The sequence below is a fragment of the Phocoena phocoena genome, chromosome 16, assembly GCF_963924675.1.
Source record: "Phocoena phocoena chromosome 16, mPhoPho1.1, whole genome shotgun sequence".
NCBI classification, from domain to species: domain Eukaryota; kingdom Metazoa; phylum Chordata; class Mammalia; order Artiodactyla; family Phocoenidae; genus Phocoena; species Phocoena phocoena.
In genome coordinates this window covers 59334214-59361716 of record NC_089234.1, presented here as the reverse complement: position 1 = coordinate 59361716, position 27503 = coordinate 59334214, and the positions used below count along the sequence as shown (strand labels likewise).

Sequence of the window (27503 nt, the reverse complement as noted above, 5' to 3'; positions counted from 1 at the left end):
AAAAAAGTCCACATTATCTCTTAGGATTGTATTTGAAGTTATGGTTGAAAAACAAAATCTAATTCTACTGAGGGGAGAAAGAAATCTCATTTGTAAACTTAAATGTGTGAACCACAAGCATAAATGGAGGTGTAGTTGCCCTCCACTGGAAATTGCCCCAAGCCCCTTGCTCACTGCTCTCCACCTTGGCAGCGATGACCCAATCTTATCAGATAGCACAACATGTCCCAGGGCCCTCAAGCCTCCATCCAGGAAGGGGGCTGGGGTCTCAAATGCACAATGGTTTCTCCAGAGGGACTGTGACATTTACAGTCAGCTTGACCGACCCCTCCAGCTCCTCGGGTGATCTGTCCATTTGGGGCCCGAGCTGTGAGAGTCCCTGGGAAGCCGTGGGTCACTGGGCACCATGGTTGCCAGTCCCGTGGTTCTCAGTGGCATGTGCGGTGTTCAGAGAATTGAAACCATCTTGCTGTACAGCATCTTTCCGGGGTGGCATTCTCTCATTGATCCTATCCAAACCCTTTGCCTCTTCAAAACTGCAGATTCTATGTGGTGGAGAGAATCCTCGTATTGCTTAACAAAATGCAAATTTGATAAGTCAGTAATTGAAAAACATTTCTGAGATTTCAAAAACATAATTAATGATTTTTAAGAAGAAAGAAATTAGTTGTACATAGCAACATTTAAATCTTACTTTAACTGAAGCCTATCCCCATTCTAGATTTCCCCTTAAAAATGTGAAATGTTTAAACCTAAATATAAACATGACAGCTTCATAGACGACAAGTGTTACATAGCCTTAAAAAAAACACACACACAAAAATAATCCTCCCCTGCCCCCAAGACCTCCAGGCAATGGTCTCAGGGTCTCAACCTGACTTCTACTACATCAATTATCTCCTACCTCAGGCCCTAAGATCACCAGTGACTATCACAGTAAGGCAGCAACAAGAGTAGGGGCAAGTGAGGAGGCTAAACAAGGTTAATCCTCAACATACAAATCTGTACCAAGAGCGTGGGAGAAGAAAAGAAAGTTAAAATTTAGCAGATCAGAACTACCTTGGAGGTCAAGGTATTATCGCCCCATTACCACCAATATGAAATGAAAAAGGTAGGAAATGCCTCCAGGAGTTAGATCTGTGTTTGGCAGATTGTAAAATGTATTTATAGTTCCATATTTTAGGATATGTTTTCCTTAATTCACTGGCCATTCACTGCCTGTTCTTTGGAAACCCAAATCAAAATAAACGGCAATCCTCCTCCAATTGTTATGGTTTCTCATTCACTTCATCTGGAGTGATGTATCCTCTATTATTAAAATGTACATTAAAAAAATTTCCATACTATTGGTTATAATTTGGTTGCTTTAATATGCAATCCCTGGGACTCAGAGTCTGTGCATGTGAACCAAGTAAGGGGTTGGGGCAGCAAAGCTTTCAGCAACGTGGAATACCAACCCAATACATGATATACACGGATGTAATATTATCAGCAAACACTAGCCCAGACTACAGCACAAAATCATAGTGACAACTCTGCACTCTCAGGTGAATTACTGAAAATGAGTATGTCATTTTTATATCATGAGTATACCAAACCTACATCTAGAGAGGATTTCACTTCAGAATTAAAAAATCTGAGTAGCACAGAATCATGCAAAATATGGAACAGATCTTTATTTGCAACTGTAAATGCTATAATATTATACCATAACATGCTGTACTCTAAAGAATTCTGGAACATTAAATGCTGGTTGCATTACTATACTAGAAAAGGGAAAAAACCAAATTGTCACTATGGAACTCAGTCCTTGTGATTTAAAAAGAAGAAGAAGAAAAAGATATGACTGTTAAACTTGATGAGTCAGTGAGTCTGATTCATCTTGGACTGTGCAAGCTAGAAGTAAGACACACCCACAGGACATTCTCTGATGCCCACCCACACACCACAGATCTCTGCCCAGTGCAAGGACTCTGATCGTACCTTTTTCAGCCTCAATAGCCTCAACTGTGGCTGTACAGAAGTGAGCAGAGGCATGCAAAATGAATGAGAGAGATGAGAAGGGTCATATCGTACAGCAGAAAAGGCAATGATTACTTAAAATATAACAGTACCCCATACTACATTATCATTTACAATTTAACATATATAGTACCCGTATTAGAGAGCCCCATCCAATCCCCCAATTCCTGACACAGCACAGTTTACACACAGCACTAAGACACCATCGCTCAGAGCACAGAACACATAGACCTATTGTAAACACAGACACCTCAGCATCCATGCAAATGCACACTAGTATTAATTACCCATCTTGAATTCAGTATTTTGATGACCTTAGAATTTTCCAACATGTTTATTATGTCACATCCATCACAATCACAAGGAAATTCTCTAGAGTGAAATTATGATGGTAGAATTGCGGCAGAGCAAACAGAATGAGATTCTTTTCTTTCATGTCTAACTGAAATAATACTTATCACCAGTTGGTTCCCTAAGATATAAACTAGAAGGGATCAGCAAAGCTTTTCCTGTCCCTTCTAATTCATAGGGCAAAGCATAAGCTGCAAAAGTTGGTATCGCTACAATGAAATTTATGGTCAGTAAACTTGGTGAATTACTCTAATTAGAACAGTTCCATAGTGCTGTCCTCTGTGGGTAATCTAAAAGGACTCCTCTTATCTACTAGAAATGTCCTTTCTATTATAACTGGTGTTCCAAATATCTAAAGATATCAACATGTAACATATATAAAAATCCATTTATGTTCAGTGTATCACGAACTCAAATCTACCTCAGGTACTAACAGCCTCAAGTGACGATAAGAAGGCTACTGAGCATGTTTTCAAGCCCATCTACCAACTAGAGAGGAATCAAGAGATAGAACTGAGGTCTTACAGGCAATAAATCCTGTTCATTTCATGATATGGACATACATATAGGTCATATAAATGAGAAATACATTCTTGGTATAGCTTGTCTCTGGCCCATTTAGAGAATTTCAACATACTTAGTCATACATATTTTTGTAGTCAAAGATTCTTTTGGTTCATTTCTGGGTTCAAACTGTATAAAGCACTCACACTGAGGACCAGGACCAAAGATTGCAGAGGACATTATTGCCTGATAATACTGCCAAGTCTCAATTCTTACTTTACCCAAAGTGCACAAACTCATAATATTGATAATGTTCCATCCCTTCTACTTTGCTTCTTCAATGATAAGGCCAATTAGAATAATTATTCCTAAAATGAACTTTTAGCAGTACACATGATTTAGAAATAATAAAATTTATCCAAAGCAGTTATTAATGTGAAAGGACACTGATGAATCTAAGGAATTAAAGAAGGCTAAATTAGATGTTTGTAATCTCAATCAGATAGTAAAGTGGGGACCCCCAAAAATGGAGCATAAACACTGAATAAAGGAAGAATTAATTTTTCTCCACTGTTAAATCATATTACAAATTAAAGCAGATATACTTATTGTATACCCACTGTACTTATTTAAATCACCATTTAAAAAATCTAGCCCTGTACACTTGGAAAATACTCTTGGAATTTGTCCAGACAGAAAACTGGGATAAATGACCCACCTCTACTGGATCAGCCCTGGAATTCCTATTCTTCAAAACATGGACTATTTTCTTTATAATTTAGAAATTAAATAGGGAAAAATAAAATACCTATCAGAATCTACGTTTTAAAGAGCTTGTGGTAACAGAAGTGATTTTATATGAGATATTTCATAATTTGTATTTTATATATAGTAATAAATTAAAAATAAAAAACTGATTATCACTGTAAGAATTAGTATCTATTTTAGTATGTCAATAGTTTTAAAGTCTATAAAAATTTTTTTCAAATTATGAAAATGACAATACACTTTTGGGGGCTTTTAATTTTATATGCATTTTCTAGGTCAATTTATATTCTCTGCTCTTTCCCAAGGCCTCTAAATGCTCCTAAATGCTTTTCAGGACACAAGATGTACATCACACTCAAAATTGCATACCATGTTAAGCTTGAATGCTTAGAATTCAAAGAAGATCATTTGAAGCTTACATATTAAGCTGGAAAGAAAGAGATCTGATAATTGCAAAGTTCTATCTGAAAAGCACTATTTTTCCTCAATTTTTTTCAGTTTTATGGGGCATCTTGACATGGCCTTACTAAGTTTGAGTGTAATGCTGTTTCAGACTGTGTTCCTCAATACTACACAGGATAAGTGATCAACAGGAATTGACCTTACTATAATACAGATGGCCACATATTTTCTCATATAGGTCCTCATGAAGGTAGCATTATAACGGCTAGCTCCCAATCAAACTTCCAAGAAGAAAATGCACGTAAAATATGATTATCAAATCCTACTCCAACAGAGTTATGCGGTTTGTAAAAACACTTGAGAAACATCATAAATTAACTGAAAAGTTATTGATGAGACAATTTCTATTTTCTGACAATAGGACGGAGGTCTTAGAATTTTAAAACTTTCTTTTTGCAATACTTAGCTCTCAGGTATTCACGTCAGGGGTCATGTCTACTAAAATTTTAAATGTTACATAAATTTTTAAAAATCACATGGGTGATCATACTTCTGTAAGAGTTTTGTTATTTGTTTCAAAATGGGTTTGTCTTATGATAGAGAAATCACTTCAACCAAATGTAAACCACACGATCAAGATCCATTGCTGGCAGAGCTAGGGAGCTATCTAGTTTCCCAAATCGGACCCCTTAAGCTCAGCACCATCCAGTAACTCACTCTACGCCGGGAATAGACAGTCCCTTCAGTAAAGCTGTCTTTCAATCCTTCCCTGCAGTTGGGGGTGATTTCAAAGTTGGAAGACTGAGCTTCAGGCTGCATGCAAATTAAGAATAAATAGATGTGCTGAGCTCTCAACAAAGCATGTAATTAGCAGGCACTAATTGCGAAATCTGAAAGAAAGGTTTGCTGTGGATACAACATAAAAGTAACAAAATATCCAAGGATAACTGAGAGATGACCATAGTTTAGATTTACTTAAGTATGAGACCCTTTCAGTTTTCTTTTCCTTTTCTGAACAAACAGGAGGAAGGATATGGCATTTTTCAAGTTATTAAAATTCATCCTTTTTTATTAACATTCTTGCTAGTTTTATTGAATGTTTAAGGTCTTAATTTGTTTTAATGAAATTATTTTTTGCTCATTTTCCTAATGTTTACAAGATAATAAGAAAAATGAAGGGCAAGAAATATAAAGAAAATCAAAGCAGATTTTTTTTAAATCAAAAAAAGAAACCTCATTCAAATGAAAATTTGAAGCTATAATTTCAAAACATACTTATATATCTCACATATACCAGTAGTGGTAGCAGACAACACAATAACATATAAATAGAACATGTATAGACTACAAGTAGAAATTATTTGTCTACAGAAAAATTCTTTTTATTTATTTAAGTATTTATTATGAGACCGAGTGAAATGAAATTGTGAAAAGTCAATCTAATTTAAATTTATTCAAAATTTAAAATTAAAATTTCCTATTTTTTTGCCTTAAAAATTTGACTAATTACAACACCAAACATGACTGAGAAGACATCAGATCTGTTGCTTCCTGTTTTAATACAACAATGACCCTTGGAGGGCTGTCAAAAGTGACTACAATAAAACATAAATTAAGGCTTTACATATCACATTTTCTGCTTTCCAACCACAAGGGAAAGAAATCTAGACTTTCAGTTATTGGGTATAGTCTATAACATTCACATCACTTTCTTCTATTTAATCTGTAATGGGCTTTCAAAAAGTTAACCCAGTATTTACACAAATACTTACTCCAAAAAAACTTAAGTTTTTTTTTTAATATAAAATATTCAATGAGCCAGATTACAGGAATGCTTTACGTATAATTCTTTTTATTTTCATGCAAAATAAAGGCACACTTAATAACACCCTTTCAATTTTGACTTACAGGATTTAAATTCCACCCCTTATAACAATGACTTAATATCTAACGTTACATTCATGTTCAGAATGCACAAAGTACAGCAACAATGCAGCAAACCTCAAAACAAGGTGCTACAAAGTTGCTTCTACATCAAGACAGACAAGTGTCTGATAGAGTAATTTAACTTAACATACTTTTACAGACATACAGCTAACCTAAAGAGAGACAGACAGATTTAGGAAAGCAGCTACATCTGCAGAGGAAGGAAACAGCGTGTTACAGACAGTCAATTATACATAGAACATTTGACAAACACCACAGAAAACAAACTTTGGCATCATTTACCAGGGTACAAAACCTTGCACAAATGTTTTGGCAAGTGAAGTGCATAAGTAATGTTCTGGGGCTCAAGCAGATTGTTAATTCTAAAATTAACATCTGAAAATATAAGCACAGTCTAATACAATTACATAAATTAGAAAGATAAAAAAATAAGAAACTTGGAATTACATTTCCATTTAAGTAATATGGATATCCTTGATTCACATTCTGAAACTGAAGCTTTAAAAAGAAAATGGTGCATTAGACAAACGAATAAATATTTCAGACATTATGATATGAGTTATTCCCATATCATTTCATGAAAAGCTGAGAGACCGATCATTATTTTCAATTGAAAGGAATACCCATTTTATCATTTTCTGGCCTGGTCAGGTTATTAATCAGACACTACCTATCATATAGTATTCTGCTTGTATCAGCTGCTGAGACAAGAACTAAAAAGCAGAAAGAATTCCCTGCATGCATTATGTGTATTGTTAGCAAAAGAGTGAGGTGTGCCCCAGTCCATGTGAGGCACAGCAAGTTGCATAACATCATTACCACTTTGCAGGGTCTGCCGTCCTCCAGCTAACACTCCACTAGGCAACATCCCTGTGGGAGTCAGGCCCTTGAGTGTCAGCACACTTTCACTCTCCTCCCTATAGCAGAGAGATATAACAAAGATCAGAGACTTCCAACAAGTACTTAGGTTAAAAGAGGAGATGGGGCCCAGATGTAGGCCATGTATGTAACTTATGACATTCATTGCTATTACCATATTTTCCTCAATTCCAAGATATACATTTTTCCACGTTCTAAATGTTTCAGATATGAGGGTATGCCGTATAACTGAGACATATATTGTTCTTCCTGAAAAGTTTTATTAAATATGTGGTGAGATTCATCACCAATGGGTATCATAATATTGATAAAATATGGTATTTCATGTCTGATATAAGCAGTTTTGCAAACAAATTTTTAAGGACTAACCCATTCATGTGCACCCTTAAACCTGGTCTTCCTGAATTAACCCCAGGAAGACAATTTGTGACTCCAGCGAAAGGGACTTCCTTTATAGATGAGCAAGTTCATCAGGAACACTCTAAAATGTGCCCCCTCCTCCTTATTATGCTCTAATTTTAAGGTATAGATCTAATACTTTCATCACAGAAGGACAAGAGATGCCAAGGGTGAACAATAATAATCACAAGGGTCAAAAATACTAGTTTCAAAGGGACCTGTGTTCCCCTCTTCAACATGTAAGTATACAACTTCTTTATAGAAAGAATGCTACTATATTGCTTTTAGATATCAAACAGGACACCGCTTATAATAAAGTATAATAAAAGTGATTTCTGTAAAACAAATCATTGGGAAAATACATCATTACCTGAGAACAGAGAAGACCCTTGCCATCTTGCCAATTGCTCGAATTTTGTTTCTTATGATTTCTTTCCGGGCTGCAGCTGAACCTACTTTCAATGGAATAAATAGAAAGAAAGACTCAAGTTTAGGGCATCCATACTTGTACCATTCTATTAGCCTGCTTCACTCTCATCTGAACCAACACCAAGCCCCTCGCCACCAGCTCACATGGAAGAAACTAGATGAACTCATGCCCAAAAGCTTCTCTTTCAATGTTTAGCTCAGCACTGGTCTAATACTGGGATCTGACACAGATACAACTGAAAAGTAATCAGCCAACTTTATCACTCTCACACTACTGACTAACCAGTAAAACAGCAACGGGAAAGAAACTAGAGTCCAACCTGTACCACAAACCAGAGGACAAAAAAATGGTAACAATTCTACAGTCTTTGTTTAATTCTCATGAGAGCCTATGGCATGCAGACTAGCAGACTAGAACTGGTCATAACCTTTAGACTTCTGTTTGATTATCATAAAAGCCTTTGACATGCAGGCTGGAAATATCCCATCATACTATGACAAAAGAAGCTTCCTTGCTCAAACTTGGTCTGAAAACAGTGATATGAAGCGACTACTGGGCAGGTGACCCAGAACGAGGGACCATAGCAGCATTTCAACAATGTACATCTCAACCTCATGGACTAGGTGTCCTCCAAGGTCATGCAAATATATACAAGCTTTTACATCCCTAGGTGAGTATGACACAAGGAGAGTGAGCAATGAGAAAAGACTCCCCAAAATCATGGCTAAAGAATCACTAATGCTTCATCTCCAAAGGGTTAGCTGCACTGCCTATCACTGATACAGAAGAGAATATATCAAAATAACTGAATCTTTGCCTGAATAAAGACTCAAACGTTATTATCTTCCTTACCTTGGCCTCCAGAAAGAACAACAACAATCTCAGTCCTGTTATCTCATATACAGCAACTAGAATCACTCTGGACCCAAGAGTGTGGTTCCTTAGAACTGTGCTTCAACATGATGAAAACAAACATATGGAAGCACCGTGGTTGAGGAGAAGGTTAAGGAAAGGCTAAAGACACTAGACCAAAAGGGGCCTTAGGTACACAGAGGTCTGAACAACCAAAAGTCTTTTGGGCTAGAGCATCTTATTTAAAATTCAAGCAGTCCAAAAATACATATAATTAAAAACTAAGATGATGACTGGACCTTACTGCAAGGAAACAGAAAAAGAGATCCAATTTCAAAGATGAAAACAAAAGACATATTTTAGAGAAAATAGGCTCCACAACCATGTTTATGATGCTCTAAGTGTAATATTATGAGTGCTGAAGCTATAGCTTTTACAAATCCAAAACTGTGTAGGTCCATGGTACTACACAGGTATTTTTAAGATGCCAAAAAAATTACTTAAAATCTCAAAATCATAGAATATTGGAATCTGAAGACATTAGAGATATTGCAAAGTTCAATTTCCTCATTTTATAGACAAAGAAACTAACTTTACTAAGTGTCTTGTCCAAGGACACAGGGTAAGTCTGATTCTCTTCAAATAAATTAATATATTTTGTTTTAAAATTGACAGAATTTTTGAAATAGCCAGACTGGGGGAGAGGAGTACAGAGATGGGGGAGGATGGCTGTAATGAGATACATTCACATTTTCAGCCTTAATTTATATATCTATAAAACTGAATGATATGTAAACTATACTGATTTCAAATTAAAAATTCACTGGAATATAAAAACACTTTACAAATCAGGATTTTAAATCAGTCTACAAACACATCATGCATAATATTAAAGTAAATGTCCACAGTAAAATTACTTTGGGGAATCAGACAGACAATCAAACACCCCTAGTCATGCAGGGAAAAGTACAAAACATTACAAATAAGCAAAAGAATGAAATTTTAAAACAAGAGGAATGAAAAAGAGGGAAAAATATTTCCATGCACAGAAAGACAGATATCTTGGAATATGACTTCTAAAAACATCAAATTCTAACTTAGATAAAACTTAAACTAAATTTGCACAAGGCCCAAGAGGACTCTGCATAAGTATACTTAATGAATACACAAACTTACATGGACATGAGAATAACTTATGAAGTCATATTTCAAAACAATGTTACTCTGTCTGGTCTGTACCTTTTTTATTGCCATATATGAGCCGTTCTTCAGATGGAGAGTCCAGAAAAAAGGAAGTGAATGATGGAGAAAAGGTGGTTGAGACAAATAAAAAGATAGAGATTTAACTTGGCAGTGGTACTGAAGAATGAATGTAGAAAGAAAGGGAGAAAAATGAAGGTCCTCATATTCGAAATTTGAAAAATGTAGTACTGTAAGATCTGGCAAATAAAGGAGGGATGCCACTGGGTAGAGCTCTAAAGGAAAGATTTCTTAAAAGATATGTGTTCAGAAGAAATTATGGACAGAATGACTATAATATTTGATGAAAGTAGACAAATTAGGGACAGAAAAAAACACGTGAAAACACATAAGACTGATAAAAGACTGTGCTAACAACAATCGCACATTTATATTAATACCCTTAAGGAAATGTGTCACCCATGGAAGTATGTTAAGTGAAAGGTAATGACACAAATGAGATACAAACTCATGTGGTTCTTCAAGGACACCAACATCTGCAAAATCTGTAGCATACACAGAGAAATGTAGGTAACTTTATAAACTACCTCAGTGGAAACCTTACCCACTCCCAATAAAGGAAAGGCTAAGCCTCCCACACTCCATAATAACAAGAGCACACAATTTCTTGAATCAGAATTGTGGAACTTTTGCACATACTCAGGATCAACAGTATGTGCTGTCTGTTCCCAGTCCAATCTGGGAGTTTTAGGGACATCTTTTTGCACAAATAGCAACAGATTGTTTCAAAGCAAGTAATAGCTCTTAGAGTAGGCAACAGAGATGTCTCATTTGAGCTTTCCATTCTAATGCTGAGATACATGATTCCATTATAGGAAATGCAAAGTTTTAGTTTAGTAAAACTATAACACATATGGATTATGTATTTCCTTTACCAAACTCAAGACAAAAGATAAATAACTGAAAGAAACAGTATGCATTCTAAATATCATAGAAATCAGTGTTCAAAAATTCCCTTTAATGATTACATAACACCTCTAACAGGAACACTATGTGCATTTACACATGCAATATGTTTATGCAAATTTTTGCCTTTAAAAATAAACCCACATGTACATTAAACAATACAGAATACCAAAGGCCATCACTTAAGAAGAAAGAGAGTCTTATTCCTTTAGCCAATTTCAGCCTTGAATATGCAAAATCTACTCTTTCCTCCCTCCCAGTGGGAAATGTCCAATCCTGTTCTTTCCTTTCCCCCACAGAAAAGCTAAACCCTTATTGTGTCTCCACAGCAATCCCCAACCCAACAAGTTTTCTTTCTAAGTCAGATTTCTTCCCAGGCCCAGTCCATAACATGGTTCCACTGCTGAGTAGGAAAAGGGGAAGGAGAGGAGAGAAGGTATGCTATCATGCTCAAAGGAAAGAAGAAAAGACAGGGTTAAGGGGAAGAAATAAGGGAATATGTGTGAGAAAGGGAAACAAATGTAGTTCTAGTAGCTCTTTTCCCTATCCCATCCTAGTATCTATCCTAAACTCCCCCCCTTTCCTCCATTCCTCAAGGTTCTTTCTCCCCCAAGCCACTCTCATTCCTTGATGCAAACTCCCATACCCATATTCAAAAAATTTTCTTGGGCTTCCCTGGTGGCGCAGTGGTCGAGAGTCCGTCTGCCGATGCAGGGCACACGGGCTCGTGCCCCGGTCCGGGAAGATCCCACATGCCGCGGAGCGGCTGAGCCCGTGAGCCATGGCCACTGAGCCTGCGCGTCCAGAGCCTGTGCTCCACAACAGGAGAGGCCACAACAGTGAGAGGTCTGCGTACCGCAAAAAAAAAAAAAAAAAAAAAAATTTCTTGGCGTCCCTGCTCTTAATACTTGGTAGTGTAAGGGTGAATAAATGTGGAGTAATTGCACCTGCCATGTTGGCAGTGAAGGGAGATCTATTTCTAGTATTCAAAGCTGGAACTCAGTGTATTTTCCCATAGAAACATTGTCATAATTTTTTAAATTACTTAAAGAGTGGGAAAGAATTTTCATCCTCTCTATTCCCTCAATCTATGGAAGAGAAGATTTTGAGAAGTTGGGTGACTTTCCCAAGATTACACAGCTAGTATAATGGTAGCACCAAGACACCTGAACCACTGATCCTTTTCACTAAACTACAGTGCCTCTTTAATGATCAAATTTGATTCATCTCTGGAGTGTAAGAATGATATAACAAGTTGATAAATAAGCATAATTTATCATTAATAGGAAAAATGTTGATAAGATACATAAAATCTCATTAGAAGGAATATAATAAAATTTTATATTTACTTCTGGTTGAATTCCCAAAAATGATTCAGTATCTATCTTCTTATAAATCATCAGTATCTAAACCAATTACTATATTAGACTTAACAAGGAAACTTTTTTCCCTTTTTACTATGGAAAGAGGACTAAAGCATCACCTATCACTACTCCTATTTAACACTATTAACAATATTGATACAAAATTGTTTTTTTTTTCGGTATGCAGGCCTCTCTCACTGTTGTGGCCTCTCCTGTTGCGGAGCACAGGCTCCGGACGCGCAGGCTCAGCAGCCATGGCTCACGGGCCCAGCCGCTCCGCGGCATGTGGGATCTTCCCGGACCGGAGCATGAACCCATGTCCCCTGCATCGGCAGGCGGACTCTCGACCACTGCGTCACCAGGGAAGCCCAGATACAAAATTTTTGAAGAAAAAGAAATAAAAGGTAAAAATGTAGAAAATAAATAATATCAGCCTTATGCAAATGACATATTTTTTAAAGTGAAGGAAAACAAAAATTACCGTAGGAAGTAATTCTGCTGATCCAACTTGTTGAACATAAGATAAACCCACAAACATATAATTCCTTTATACAGTCAGAAAATATAAGAGAGATACCAGTTGCAATAGTAATAAGAACGTAAAACACTGAAATATTAATTTAACTTGGTAATAACAGATTTTTCCCAAAGAAAAACTATATAATTTTACATAATTATATATTAAATATATTAAAAGGAGTAATTACAGTAAATGAACTAATTATATAGAGCAAGAGATTTTGATCTTAGATTAGAAAATTAAATATTATTTTTTAAAAACTTCCTAGATTCAGATATAGATTTAATGTAACACCAATTAAAACTCCTACTAGATAGTTCACAGAATTTGACAAACAGAAAACTCTATTGAAAAAATGAGTGGAACATGTACAAAAATGATTTCATTATATTATTGATCATTACATCAATACCTATAAAATTATGAAGTAGGAACTATTATCTTCATTTTGAAGATAAAAAAACTGAGGCTCAGAAAGGTTAAGTAACTTGCCCAAGGTCACATAGCCATTATGAGGAACTAGAATCTGAACCCAGAACTAGTCTTACAACAGTGATTGCAGAACACGGAAAATAAATATTTAATTAAAACTATTTAAAAATTTTATGGAAAAGACAGATATGATGAAATATGTTAGAACTAAAAGCTTCTACAAAATATCACAGAGAATTAAAATAAGGAAAAATTAATATTATTCATTAAATCTTATTATCCAAACAAAAAAAGAACTGATATAAGTTAATTTATTTCAATGAACAAAACTATAAACCAGAGTAAAAGCACATCCCTGCCTGCCACCAACAGATGGCACTAGCAGACACTTGTATATAGTCACTTTGTGCTTTCAACAAATGGACTTAAAACTGTGGTTAAGAATCAAACCTGTTGCTAAGTAGAGAAATTTCTAAACAGTTTTTACTCAGATTTTACTTGTTAAATGGTCACTTGATAGGGACAGTTTACATAGTTGGGAAAGCAGATAGTAATTTCTCCCTTAGCATCATGAGAATTCAAAGAAATGTGAATTAAACCAACTGTAATTTATAGCCACCAAGCAAAATAAGTAAAAACAACCAAAACCCAATTAGGTGGGCCTGTGAAGAAATACAGGTCTATAGATTCATTGCTAGAAACACTTCATATTGGTCCAATTTTTATGCAAATTAATCTGGCAGTTCATAGCTAAAGTAATGAAGCTAAAACTCTTCATTCTCTTTAACTCTGTAATTCTCTTCAAGAAATTTATTCCAAGAAGGAAAATTAAAACTATTGTATGAATGTTTATTGCATGCTATTCATAATAAAGATAATTTAAAGCAACCCAAATACCAAACAATATTAACTACAAAGATTATGGTATATTGATATACTTAGAAATATGTAGGTATTGAATTTTACCAATATGTAGACCATGTTTAATACATGGAAACGTTTATATGCTAATTAAAACTATGAAAAGTATGCTGCAACAAAGATGTGAGGGGCATATGGAAGGGAATAAAGAGTTTTCAGCTTACAAACTGTTTATGTTTTTGTTCATTCAGTTAATTAATATAAATATTTAAATTTAAGTTCTAAATAAAAACTTCAGAACATAAAAATAAAAGTAATTTTGTTTCTATCGTATTAGTTTATACTATAAATGTGCATTAGGTACATAGGCTGGTTGGCTTACATAAGAACTAACAACCATGTGTAACTTTGTATGGAAAAAATGCTTGCTGAATTTTAAACTGAACTAACAAGTGGTCTCTTAGAACATAACCACTCATAAATTGAGAACAGCTTACTTTGAGTTTTCAAAGGAAGAAGTGACAACGGCATTGGGTATTCAGGTATGTTTCTGATGCACTAAGAATACAGTACCAAGGAAAAAAAAGCATTTTTATCCTCCCTTCTCTAAGTAGTGTCCATATTCATGAAGAACCACATTCTATTAGCACTTCAATTTTCCTTTCCTTCTGTTCTTTCTTCCAGATTTCCCCTTTCCCTAAATTCATTTTCTTCCCCATACCAACAGAAAAAAAAAATTACTAAAATGATTTTAAAATCTTAAAATAAATAATATCTGAAAAACTGACTTGTCACTTATCAAATAGCATAGCCATTTGAGAGCAATGACTATATTTTACAAGAGTATATTAAAGCTGGGCAGTTAAAAGATTCTATTTCACAATAAAAAACAGTAAAATGAATAGTCATACCATCAAACTGGTCTTCTCCTTCAGTCATAAGTTCATCATCAGAGCAAATACTCAGAACATTTACCAACATTTCTGTCACTATTAAAAAAAAAAGTTACACATTAGTTTATCATATTCAACTATCTATATGTATACAGGGCAACTATTTATACAAATGATCCAAGAAGACGAACATATTCTGATAGCAGAAATGATGGAATTAAAAGCTATAAGGGCTTTCAAAATGAAAGAAATTAAGTGGCTAACAAGCCTGAGAGATTCTTTATGGAATAAGTTTTCAGGTCTCTCAGGAAAAAAAAAAAAAAAATGAAGCCCCCACAGGGCTAAGAACAGGGATGAATAACATCTAAATACATACATTTAAATTCTTCATTTATGGATACAGCATTAAGGAGTAAGAAAGGGACCTCCCTGGTGGTCCAGCGGTTAAGACTCCGTGCTCCCAATGCAGGGGGCCCGGGTTCGATCCCCAGTCAGGGAACTAGATCCCGCATGCCGCAACTAAGACCCAGCACGGCCAAGTAAATAAATACATATTTAAAAAAAAAAAAAAAAAAAAAAGGAGCAAGAAAAAACCATGGCACAGTTCCACTGTTTCAAAAAGTTTCAGGATTCAATCTTTTAAAAACTGGCTCCAGCAATTCCCCTGAAACTTAATTCTTAAGACTACTAATGACTATCTAACAACTGGAACCCATGGTTCTTTCTTAGGTTTAATTCTCCTTCATCATTCTATATATTTTTTTGCCTTCTCTTTTCCCTTGGTTTCCAGGATTCTACTCTTCTGTTTTTTCTACCTCTCAGACTATTTTTCCCACAAATTTGGACATTCTCAAGATTCTCTCTGCAGTTCTGTTGTTTTTATATGTTCAATCTCTTGGTGATTCCATCCATTATTATATATTTTCAACTACCACCTTTTGAAGATGATTCCAAACTCTTTATTGCCAGTCTCAACCTCTCCTTCAATCTCTAGATTTCCCTGCTGGTTTTACTGCCAACTGTCTCAGATTATTTGTATATCGTCTGTTTCCCCTACTAAAATGAAAGCTTCATGAGTGCAGGGTGCTGTTCTGTTTACTACTGCATCCCCAGAGCCTGGTACCATGCCAGGCACATGAGAGGCATACAGTAAATATTTGACAAATGAGTAAATAAAAAAATTAAAGGTATAAGCAAATTTCAATTAATAATAAAAACGCCTATTGAATATTAGCCCCTGGATGTCCTGATGGCACCTTGAAATGAACACATTCAAACAAAATTCAATACTGCCCCTATTATTTCCCCTATAGTATATTAATAGCACACCACATGTCAGGCACTGTGCTCAAGTTCTGGGATTCAGATATAAAAGGTCCAGTCTCTACCCTGTAAAAGCTTACTAACTACTAAGGATAAATAGTTATATATATACATATTCTATCACAAAAAAGTGATGAGCACTATGCTGTAAGTACGCAGAGTTATGCACAAGATCTGCTGAAGAAAAGAAGGCTTTTGGGACTTCCCTGGTGGAGCAGCAGTTAAGAATCCGCCTGCCAATGCAGGGGACACAATTTTGATCCCTGGTCCAGGAAGATCCCACATGTCACAGAGCAATTAAGCCTGTGTGCCACAACTACTGAGCCTGCACTCTAGAGCCCGCAAGCCACAACTACTGAGCCCGCATGCCATGACTACTGAAGCTCACGCACCTAGAGACCATGCTGTACAACAAGAGAAACCACCACAATGAGAAGCCCGCACACCGCAACGAAGAGTAGCTCTCGCTCACTGCAACCAGAGGAAGCCCACGTGCAGCAATGAAGACCCAACGCAGCCAAAAATAAATAAATAAATTTATAAAAAAAAAAGAAAAGAAGGCTTTTGGTAGAGGAATCATGAAGTAGAAATTTGCCAGGTGGAGAGGGCAGATAAAGCACTCTAAACAGAAGTTAGAAAAAGTATGAAGAAGTCATATAGATCAGTGGAATAAAATTGAGTCCAGAAATAAAACCTCACATTTAAGGTCAACTGATTTTCAACAAGGGTACCAAAACAATTCACTGGGGAAAGAATAGTCTTTTCAACAAATGGTGCTAGGACAACTGGATATCCACATACAAAAGAATGAAGTTGGACCCCCACTTCACACAACACACACACACACACACACACACACACACACATTAAGTCAAAAAGGATCAAAGACCTAAAAGTAAGAGCTAAAACTATAAAGTTTTTAGAAGAAAACATAGGAGTAAATCTTCATGAGCTTGGCAATGGTTTCTTAAATGTGACACCAAAGCACAAGCAACAAAAGAAAAAATAAAGAGGACTTCATCAAAATTAAAAACTCTTGTGCTTCAAAGAATATCACCAAGAAAGTGAAAAGACAATGTCACAGGAGAAAACATTTGCAAATCGTATATCTGATAAGGGACTTGCCTCTATAATATACAAAATAACTCTTACAACTCAATAGTAAAAAGACAAATAATCCTTTTAAAAATGAATCCATTTAGAAATAAACATTTCTTCAAATAAGATATGCAAATGTCGGATAAGCACATAAAAATATACTCAACATCATTATTCATTAGGGAAATGAGATACAATTTCATATCCAATATGATGGCTATAATAAAAAAAGATACATAATAACAAGTGTTGGCGAGGATATGGAAAAACTGGAAACATTATACACTGCTGGCAGGATTGTAAAATGGTATAGCTCCTTTGGAAAACAGTTTGACAGATCCTCAAAAGGTTAAACATAGAGTTATATGACCCAGCAATGCTTACTCCCAGTTACATACCTAAGAAAAATGAAACCATATTGTACAGGAATGTTCATCGCAGCATTATTCATAGTAGTCAAAAAGTGGAAACAACCAAATGTCCATCAGCTGATGAACGGATAAATAAAATGTATATCCACACAATAGAATATTATTTGATCATAAAAAGGAATAAAGTACTGATTCATGCTACAACATGGATAAACCTTGAAAACATTATGGAAAGAAGCCATTCACAAAAGACTACATATTGCATGATTCCATTTACATGAAATACCCAGAATAGGAAAACTATGGAAATAGTGAGTAGATTAGTGGTTGCACAGGGCTGGAAAGAAGATGTGGGGGGAACTGGGGAGTGAATGCTAATGGACACAAGGTTTCTTTGGGAGGATGGTGAAAATGTTTCAAAACTGATTGTGGTGACAGATGCACATCTCTGAATATCTAAAAACCACTGAATTACACAGTGTAAATAGGTTAAGTGTATGGTATTTGAATTATACCCCAATAAAGCTGTTATGAAAAAATAAAGAAAAAGTAAGAAGGCATGAAACTTAAACAGCATATAGTACACTAAGGAAGCTGGCTGGGCTGTTTCATACCTGGAACATAGAGAACGCGAAAGAAAAAGACAAAAAGTGAGGCTGAAGAGAAAGCAGGGAAGGTCCACATGTGACAGGCTAAGGTTTATCCTGAAAGTTACCAGAGTCATTTATGGATACTAAATAGTAGCTTTTAAGTGTGTAGTGCTTTCCATCTGGAAGCTTAGCTGTGAAGGAAAGGCAAGAGAATCATAGCACAGTAGTAGTCAATGAAAGATATCAGAAAAAGGAAATGTTATTTATTTTTTATTTAAAGATCATATAGATTTGAACAATTTACAAAAGAGCTTAGAAGAGAGAGTTTGAAGATATAGAAGATGTAAATAATACAGTAACTTTCCTGAAAAAGCAGAAGGGTAATGAAATATAAGGACAAGTTAGAAAGGCTAGCCCTGGATAGAAGGGTCACATCTTCAGCAGGATAAGAATTCAAGATGAGTGCAGTTTATTGGGAATTCCCTGGTAGTCCATTGGTTAGGACTCCACACTTTCACTGCCAAGGGTCCGGGTTCAATCCCTGGTTGGGGAACTAAGATCCCTGCAAGCGGTGTGGCATGGACAAAAAAAAAAAAAGACTGCAATTTATAAAGCAGGGGAACAGTCAGTACAGAAAGCTCCCATTAATGGTACGTGTTCTCTCTGAGAGTAACGGAAGTGGCTAGAAAAAGAAAATGTTTAAGTAAAAAAGATAAAATTTTGGAATATATCCTAACGGAAATGAGTGAGGAGGCAGACTAGTGATATAAAGGATGTTTGGGTACTACTGAGAGCCTAGCTAATGCTAGAAATCAAAGGGTGGTACCAAATCATAAGGCTGTATAAATATCTCCAACAGTGCTTTATATGTTGACTGTAAGAATGGAAAAAATGGATAGTTAGACTTTACTGGGGCTAAGATTTATAGAACAAAGTAGAAAAACGAGAGAAAGGAGTTTGGGGGTGTGTTAAGAAAGAGAGGCAAGGGGGGATCTGACTAAAAAGAAAATAACACGTTCAAAGGCCTAGCAATCCCAATGAAGATGAAGAGAAGCTATAACTGAAGTAAGGGGTTGCTAGAATAACAGAAGTTTCATCAGAGTGTGTTAATAGCACTATCATTACCAGACTCAACACATCCAAGCCATTTTCAACCATTCCCTCCTCTTAAACATGCAATCTTGTTAAGTCTCACTGATTCTTTTAGTTCTTGCAGTTCTCCCATGCTCTCCATTCCTAATGCTAACAGGGTTTCATTACGTTTCCATTTTGACTCCTGATGAAGCTTCACAACAGGTCTCCCAATCTCTAGTCTTCCTTCCAGTTCACTTCACCAGAGTAATTTTTCTAAATGACTATCATGATTATATTCTGTCGCAGTTGCTTCTCACCATTTATCAAAGTTCCAGATTCTCTGTTTAAGTGATCAAGATCCTCCTGATCTAACCCTGACTTAACTTTTCATTCTTTTTCTACTACTGTCCTTCATACATCTTACTTGCTAATCTAATTGAACCCCTCAACATTCGTCAGTGACGTTATGCTTTCTTCCTTTCAGACTCAGGATTGGGAAGTTCTCTCACCTAGAATTCTCTTGCCCAGATCTACCAGCACAATTCCACCATTCTTTAAGCCCCAGTTCAAATGCTACTTAAATCCCTCTGACTGATATAATCTCCTCTCTCTTGTTAATTCCTATAAAACTATGCTTGTCTTGGAGCGCTTACCATATTACATTTTATCATTACTTATGTATATTTAGTCCCCTATTAATCTGCAGAGACCCAATATCTTACTTGTATTTTTGTATCCTTAGTACCTTGAATAAAACAGACTTTCCAAAAAAATCTAGCAAATGAACAAATCCTACATGTATGACATTCTACGGAAGATCACACCATGCTGGACTCTCTGAAACAGAGGTTCTTAAATTGGGGCCAATAAGCCTGAGTGGGGTTACCAATCCACTTCAGATCTGTAAACATCCTCAAAATGTTACATACATACAGATGGTACACATATTTCGTACATGAAATTTTCTGGAGGAAAAGTCTGTAACTTTCACCAGATTCTCAAAAGGGTTTGGTATTAAGAAATTAATACATGTATTTGTGTACTTTAATTTTTTTTAAGAGTCCTTATCTTTGAGATTCATTCTAAAATATTTATAGATACAAAAAATAACAGCTGAGGTTTGATTCAAAATAATTGAGGTGTGGGATGGGAAGTAGTGGATGGCGATATAAATGACACAGTATTGGCCATGATTTGATAATTGTCAAAGCTGAGTAATTGGTACATAGGAATTCATCATATTATTCGCTATACCTTTGTATCGTGCTGGAAATTTTACAACATAACATTTTTTAAAAATAAAATAAAAAGCCCCCAAAAGGCTAAAAAACACTACTTTCATCTAACTTTGGGATTAAACCAGCCTCCAAGGAAGCCTCTGGCTTAGTTAGGTTAGTTGCTTCCCAGGGACTAGATCAGAGTCAAACTGGCTTTTTCGATGTGGAATCAAATGAAGTGCCATTTGCTGCTTTTCACACCAAAAGAACATTTTCATTAGAATGAAGAAGTAGTTAGGCTATTTAAACAGCTAGCATGTATTAAAATGGAAAACTAGGCAAAGAGTTTGAGAAAATTTTCTTACTGTGCTCAACATTGGTTAGGATTCTATTCGCATATAATGTTCAAATCTGAGATTCCCATTTTTAGAAAGATATGAATAATTTAGAGAAGATCCACAGAAAAACAACAAAAATGGTCAAAGGGTTTGAATACGTCCTCACAATAGCTAAGATGATTTAGAGTGGCAAAAAAGAACAGACGATCACTTAGTAGCAGACTTCAAATGTAGGATCACTGAATTCCACTGTTCTTCTTCACTTATGAGAGAGCCACAGAAACTAGATTAAATTTTCTCATTTCTCAAAAGGTGTTAGACTACATGATTGTTAAGTATACTATGAGATCTAAAATTCTATGATGTCCTGGTTTTTGATAGGTGCATTCGTTGAGAAAACCTATTATCTTCTCTCTCCTTGTTTGAATACTCATAGCATAAACATTTAGATTAGATATAATGAAATATTTCCTTTTTTGTGGAGGCATAAGAAAATCAAATTAGAAATATCCATTCTCCTCCTACCTTATCTTCCCTGCTCTCCCCACCCCCCACCCCACTTATACTATATTAAAATAGTTGTGTTGCAGTCTAGCCTGGAGGCAGGAGAATGAGCAAGATGAATTCTTAAATTTCCTTTAGCCTGATGATGCTATCATTGAACTATTTCTCATATACCAAAGATAGAAGGTTATAAGTGTAATGCATCCCTTGCACCTAAGCCCTTTACTGGCCCCCTTCTCAAATGCTAAAGTGGGTAATTCTATCCCCATATTAATGTTGACCTACGGAATAACTGACAAAGACCAAAGGCAATCTGCAAAAAACCTGTTTAACATACACAGTTTAAGTATTAACTCTGAATTGCAGAACGAAAAATTGCCTTGGCAGAAGTAACATATCTCAGACAGAAAGGAACATTCTGTAACACAGAAGAGGTGAGAAAAAATAGAGAGGGATATAGAACAAAATGTTTTACAATCATGTCTGTACTCTAACATTCTTATATTCCACGTATGGAAACTGAGGTATTGCTTCGTGGGAAAATTAACACTAAAATGGAAAAAGAAGAATGTGATAAAGTAAGGAAATCTTAGGAACTCTAAAGAACTAGAATAAAATACAAAAACAAAATCTCTTAAATAGCATTTCTTTTTTTTAAAAAGCCTATTAAATACATAGTAATAGGAACCTCTAAATTATCAGAAAAGCATTACCACTAAAATTGTATACATATTTTTTTATATAAGAGAAGAACTATCAGGTCAGAATCTGAATTTCTCTTTATCATTTTGAGAGTACAGAACTGCTACAAAATGACTAATATTGCCTCAAATGAGGGCAATTAAATTCTCCCATGAATTGCCATGACATCCCCAAAAGTGGTGTTAAAATATGTAAAAGTGTCCATTCCAAAGCAAAGCTATTCCTCTATTCCTTCATAAAATATTTAAGCTAAAGAAAAAAAGAAAGAAAACCCAACAGCTGAAGACAACATCAGGCTATTTATAAGTCTTCTCCCAGTCCTCCAGACACCCTCAGATGGGGGCTGTAAACAGCTAACTAAAATATCTTTGAGGCTCTCATATCCACACCCACTGACACAAGTAGAGCTGTAGCCACAGTGAAATTAGACTTCAGCTTCCTTTAGCAAGTAGTATATGCCTGCAATAGTACACTGGAGCAAATATAACAGTAATAAAACAATTTTTTTAAATAAAAATCATACCTTTTTCTCCAACAAATGGTAAAGACCATGTGAAGACATCCATAAAATTGGGCAACCAGTAAGGATGTGGAGAACAGTTAAATTGTCGAATATTCATCACATTATTTTCATACTTTAATACAGCAGCTGCAAGATAAGTCTGAATGTCAATGTAACAATTTGCCTTTAGCTCTAAAAGTCTAAAAACACATATAAGCAGAAAAATATCTTTTTAAGGGGGTGGGGAATCAAGGGATGAGTAGAATGAGGGCTAGTAAAGGGAGGTAGGAATTTTTAGTAGTAACACACTTCTGCTTTTAACACACTTTTATGTAGAGCATAGTCAGATCTTCACTTGTCATTATTAATGAAATTCCCAGTTTTTCTTGAATGTTTATTTTACTTTATAATCCAATGATAAACATGCACTTTTACTAAATCCAAAATTGTGAAAACTCAGTTTTTAGAGGAAACACATAATGACAATGAGCAATTTTCTAGGTTTAAAATTTCATACAAGTTGGAAGAATTTAAGAGGGTGTTTTTAGTTGCAGGCAACCTGAAAAGGACAGATAAATGGAAATAAAGCAAGGAAAAAAAAAACAGAAAAGAAAAAAAATTTGGAACATTTTATTTATGAATGTAGGAATGTACTTATTTCATGTATTATAAGAAATCAAATGAAACTACTACAAAAAATATTTTACTTCATATAGAAAAAAATTCCATTAAAATACCGAAAGAGAAAATATTATAACCAAATAACCCGCAGGTAACATACTCTTCTCAATTTCAGGTATCTTTCTAATGTTTCATAAGTTGATATAAACAATATCTTAAATTAATCTGACATAGATTTCAGTCACTAGTTATTTTATGGGACACTGGACTAGATGGGCTAGATTCTAATCTAAGCTACAGCATATACTAGCTGTGCAACAGTTAGCAAATTAACTAATCTGCTTCTCATTTATAAAATAAGACTAATATGTTCACCCTGCCTACCTCAGAAGTTTAAGGTCAGAGAATGTATTTCACATGAAAGTACATAAAAGTATAAAATGCTTTGCAGATACTATAATAATTATGTGGTTACTTTTCTTTTTTCATTTTAATGTAAAGCACTGAAATGTAGATGTTAAATTCCAAGATTTGGGATTCTAGCTCATATAGAGTCAAAAGTAATATGTTTGTTTCCCTTATGAAATAAACACATTTTAAATTTAGCCTCAGAAATTAAGGGCTGATACCAAGCATTTGGCTTTAAAAAAGAGAGAGAAAGAATCTAGAAAATTGCCTTACAGATGGAATGAAACATTACAAACATATCCCATACCATGTAAGCACTCAAGTCATTAACACTATGTACAGAATCAGAACTACCAAGAGACATTTGATTCTGACAAGACAGATTCAATGGTTTGAGTTTCTTTTCTGAGTACTAAGAAAAGTGATCCCTTAACCTCCTGAGTTAAACTGACGAAGGACAACCAGTAAGTCAGTAATCAACAGAGCACTGAACACTAGCTCCTTTAGTACTGACAAGGGGAGGTTACAGGTAGAAAGTTAAATGTAACGAATCAATTCTGAGGATGGCATCCAAACTTAGATATGTTCCTCTTCAAAAATGAAGCCATGCTTCATTAGGTATCTTTATAGAAGCGTCAAAATTTATAAACCAAAATATAATTTAAAAGACTATTTTAGCACTGGCATAATCCTTGGAGGCTACAATGATACTAGCTTCTAAAGATTACCAACTCAGTTAATGTCAATGGTATGGTTGTTTTGGTAATTAATACAGTATGGAGTTCTTGTAGCATACTCTGTATCCAAGTTATTATACAGCTTGCTACTGTCTGATCTCTGGCAAATGTATTAATCTTTTAACTATGATCTATACTCTTCCAAAAACTCTTATTCCACTCCTCTTTTGAACTCACACCACAACCCATATTTAGCAACGACCTCATTATTTCTCTAAACGTACTTTTAAAAGTCTTTAACCTTCTGTTCTTTCCTCCTGGTACAACCACTCCAGTGTGACCCTGGAAACTATGGCATAGTCAACTGAATTCCAGACATGTCAAGACAGAATAGAAGCTGGCTTCTTAATTTCCTCTTCTGAAAATGTGAACTACGTAAACATACTCAAGCTCATCTTCAGTGTCCCTGGCACACCCTTAACTAGATTAAGATCCTTTGGTATTATCTCTCAATAAACTGTGTTCAAAGTTAAAGTTGGGGCTTCCCTGGTGGCGCAGTGGTTGAGAGTCCGCCTGCCGATGCAGGGGACACGGGTTCGTGCCCCGGTCCGGGAGGATCCCACATGCCGCAGAGCGGCTGGGCCCGTGAGCCACAGCCGCTGAGCCTGCGCGTCCGGAGCCTGTGCTCCGCAACGGGAGAGGCCACAAAAGTGAGAGGCCCACGTACCGAAAAAAAAAAAAAAAAAAAAAAAAGACATAAGAAAAAAGGAAGAAAGATCAGTAAAAAGAAAGGAAAGTGAAGAATGTATCCCAGAAAGGAGGTCAGATTGACTTAATCAAAGCCTCAACTACAAATCATCATGGGGCAGTAGAGATAAAAGTAGGGAATAAGAAAGGGAAAGAAAACCTAGATCAGTGAACATAAAACAAGAGACATGATAAACAATTATGCGGTACAAATACATGAAATGGTCAAAGCAGCAACAGCAGCTTTATGCAAACAAGAAAACATTCTCTTGACTATAAGGGGGAAGATTTAAGAAAGGGGAGTTTGAGAAAATCATGTTTATTTTTGCTTGACGTAGTTACCTCAGAACATTCTTTCACAAGGCAGCTTTTGTGAATGACAAGTTGTGGACTGGTTACATATGACTTAAGTTTCACATTTTGGATTTTTATTTCTTGCCCTCTCCCCTCCCTTATATCTTATACTTTTTTATAATAAGATTTGGATAGTTACAGTTTCAAACAATACCCCTTTTCTATTATATTTTCAAAAAAATAAGTCAATTTATATATTAAGTTGTTTAACAATTTTTTTATCAACAACATCTTACCTTTATTATTGTAGACATCTAAGTAATTAGGTGCCGAAAAAATTGTTATTAATGAAGGGAACCCTGTAGTTTGACTTTTTCTGTACATTCTATAGCTGCAAAACAAATAGCTTAATATGCATCGTAAAGCATCAATCATGGTTGCTAAGTTTGATTTGTACATAAGGTGTTAATTTGGGTCAGGGAAACAGAATTCTTACCCTGCATCTTGAGCTTCATGAGCTCTAATAATCGATAACAAATTATTGTTTTGCAAAAATTCACACACTGCTGGATAGCTGTGGGGAAAAAGAGTAAATTAAGTAAAATAATGACTTTCTATATGTAGCATATGCTATTTTAACAACTACAATGTGATTAAACTTGGATTTTTTTCCTTACTTATAAAAATAAGAACATCCTCGAACTGTATTGTGACTAAAATGTTCCTGTGATTTTTCATTTCCAAAATCTTCAGAAGGATCAGACCATAGCAAGTCACACATTGGTCCAAATGCAGGTGGCTCTTTGAATCTATCTAACTGTGAAAGAAGAAAAGAAACAAAGAACAGAAATAACTTGTCAAAAAGTGAGAATGGAATGGACATAGGAAAGTGGTACCAACTTTGAATACTGTCCATACTACATTGTTCTGAATGGTTAGAAGATATTTCCATAAAATATCAGTATATTAATTTTTACCATTACCTAATCTTGGCAGTGAAGAGAGGTTTGAAGCTTCTAGTCTCTACCCAACAAAATACTATAAATAGGAATCAACTCTTGGAACTAAAATATATACTCACTCTCCTAATATCATCCAGTGTGTGTATTTCTGGTGAAAGTCCACCATGAACGCAAAGAAATTGTTGGTTTAAAAGTGCAGCAAGAGGCAGGCTATCAAAAGCTTCCATACAAGCTTCATAGACTCTTTCTGAATATTTAATTTTACCTAGAAAAAGAAAAAAATTCAATAATTGAAAACTGCATAACTTGTTGATCATTTTGAAAACATGTGTGTGTGTATACACACGACTATTAAAACCAAGGCAAGAAAATTAAAGATACGGGAAACAGCCAAGTGGCAGCCAGGGGTTCCGACTGGGTAAAGGGGTGAGTTTAAAAAGGCAGCAAGGAGAAATTTAAGGGACAATGAAACCTTTCTGTATCATGACTGTAGTGGTAGGCAGCTCTATTCATTTGTCAAAACTCAGAACTAAACACCACAAAGAGTAAATTTTACTGCGTAAAAAAATTTTTTTTAAAAAGGCCAGCATCTTGCCCCATTGAATCAAGAAGGATAAGAAATGTTATTGATCTTGTGAAGACAAAATATGTGCTCTCTCTAAATTTATTTTGTGTATGCAGCAGATAGTCATAAAATGTTACTAAAAATAAATAAGTCAAATCTCTAAAAATAGTTAAACTCTTCACCTTTATAGGCCAAGAAAGGCAAAATTAGAACTAAAAGTTAAAATAGTGTTAATACTTTATTCTAAGAGTCAGTGACTACTTTGTTGTTATAGGCAAGACTACTATATCACCACAACAAAACTCAAGGTCCATCCAATTAAAAAAAAGATTTTATTCATATGTTGCAGGAGCAGAGGCTTTCCTTTAGTCTACAATGAACACTTAAAATGGGCAGTGAAGCAAGAAGCCAATACAACACAAGAAAGATTCTACCAAACTAAACTCTCATCTACTTTAAAGTAGATATCATACACATTCCCTTGCTCCTTTATACTTTTAAATTCCTGGATATTTTATGTTTTGGGTGGGATTTTGGCGGACCGTTTGTTCCTTATCTAAGGGAAAAAAAGAACTTAGTTCCTACTTCACTTTTTAGAATTGTAACATTCAAATATGAGAAAGTCCATATCCAGCAAGCAGAGGTTATAAACTGATAGTCTGCTGACAGATCTGTTTTCCAACACTGTGGTTTAATAAAAATTTTAATTTGATTGCTTTT

At 35.3% G+C, this 27503-nt stretch overlaps 1 protein-coding gene across 3 annotated transcripts in view; it reads right to left on the bottom strand.

Annotated features, from left to right (window-relative positions):
• Positions 1 to 394: 394 nt before the first annotated feature.
• PPP3CB (protein phosphatase 3 catalytic subunit beta) overlaps positions 395 to 27503 on the bottom strand; it is a 46348-nt gene continuing 19239 nt past the window's right edge. Inside the window, exons 5-14 of one of the 3 annotated variants that reach the window (XM_065894848.1) lie at positions 26338 to 26483; positions 25934 to 26073; positions 25753 to 25830; positions 25553 to 25647; positions 22531 to 22656; positions 14809 to 14886; positions 7643 to 7727; positions 6814 to 6911; positions 1984 to 2013; positions 395 to 573 (exon numbers count right to left, since the gene is read on the bottom strand). In XM_065894848.1, the coding sequence (XP_065750920.1) occupies positions 395 to 573; positions 1984 to 2013; positions 6814 to 6911; positions 7643 to 7727; positions 14809 to 14886; positions 22531 to 22656; positions 25553 to 25647; positions 25753 to 25830; positions 25934 to 26073; positions 26338 to 26483 (1055 nt within the window). The remainder of the gene's footprint in view (positions 574 to 1983; positions 2014 to 6813; positions 6912 to 7642; positions 7728 to 14808; positions 14887 to 22530; positions 22657 to 25552; positions 25648 to 25752; positions 25831 to 25933; positions 26074 to 26337; positions 26484 to 27503) is intronic. The other 2 variants (XM_065894849.1, XM_065894850.1) reach the window with 2 other exon arrangements.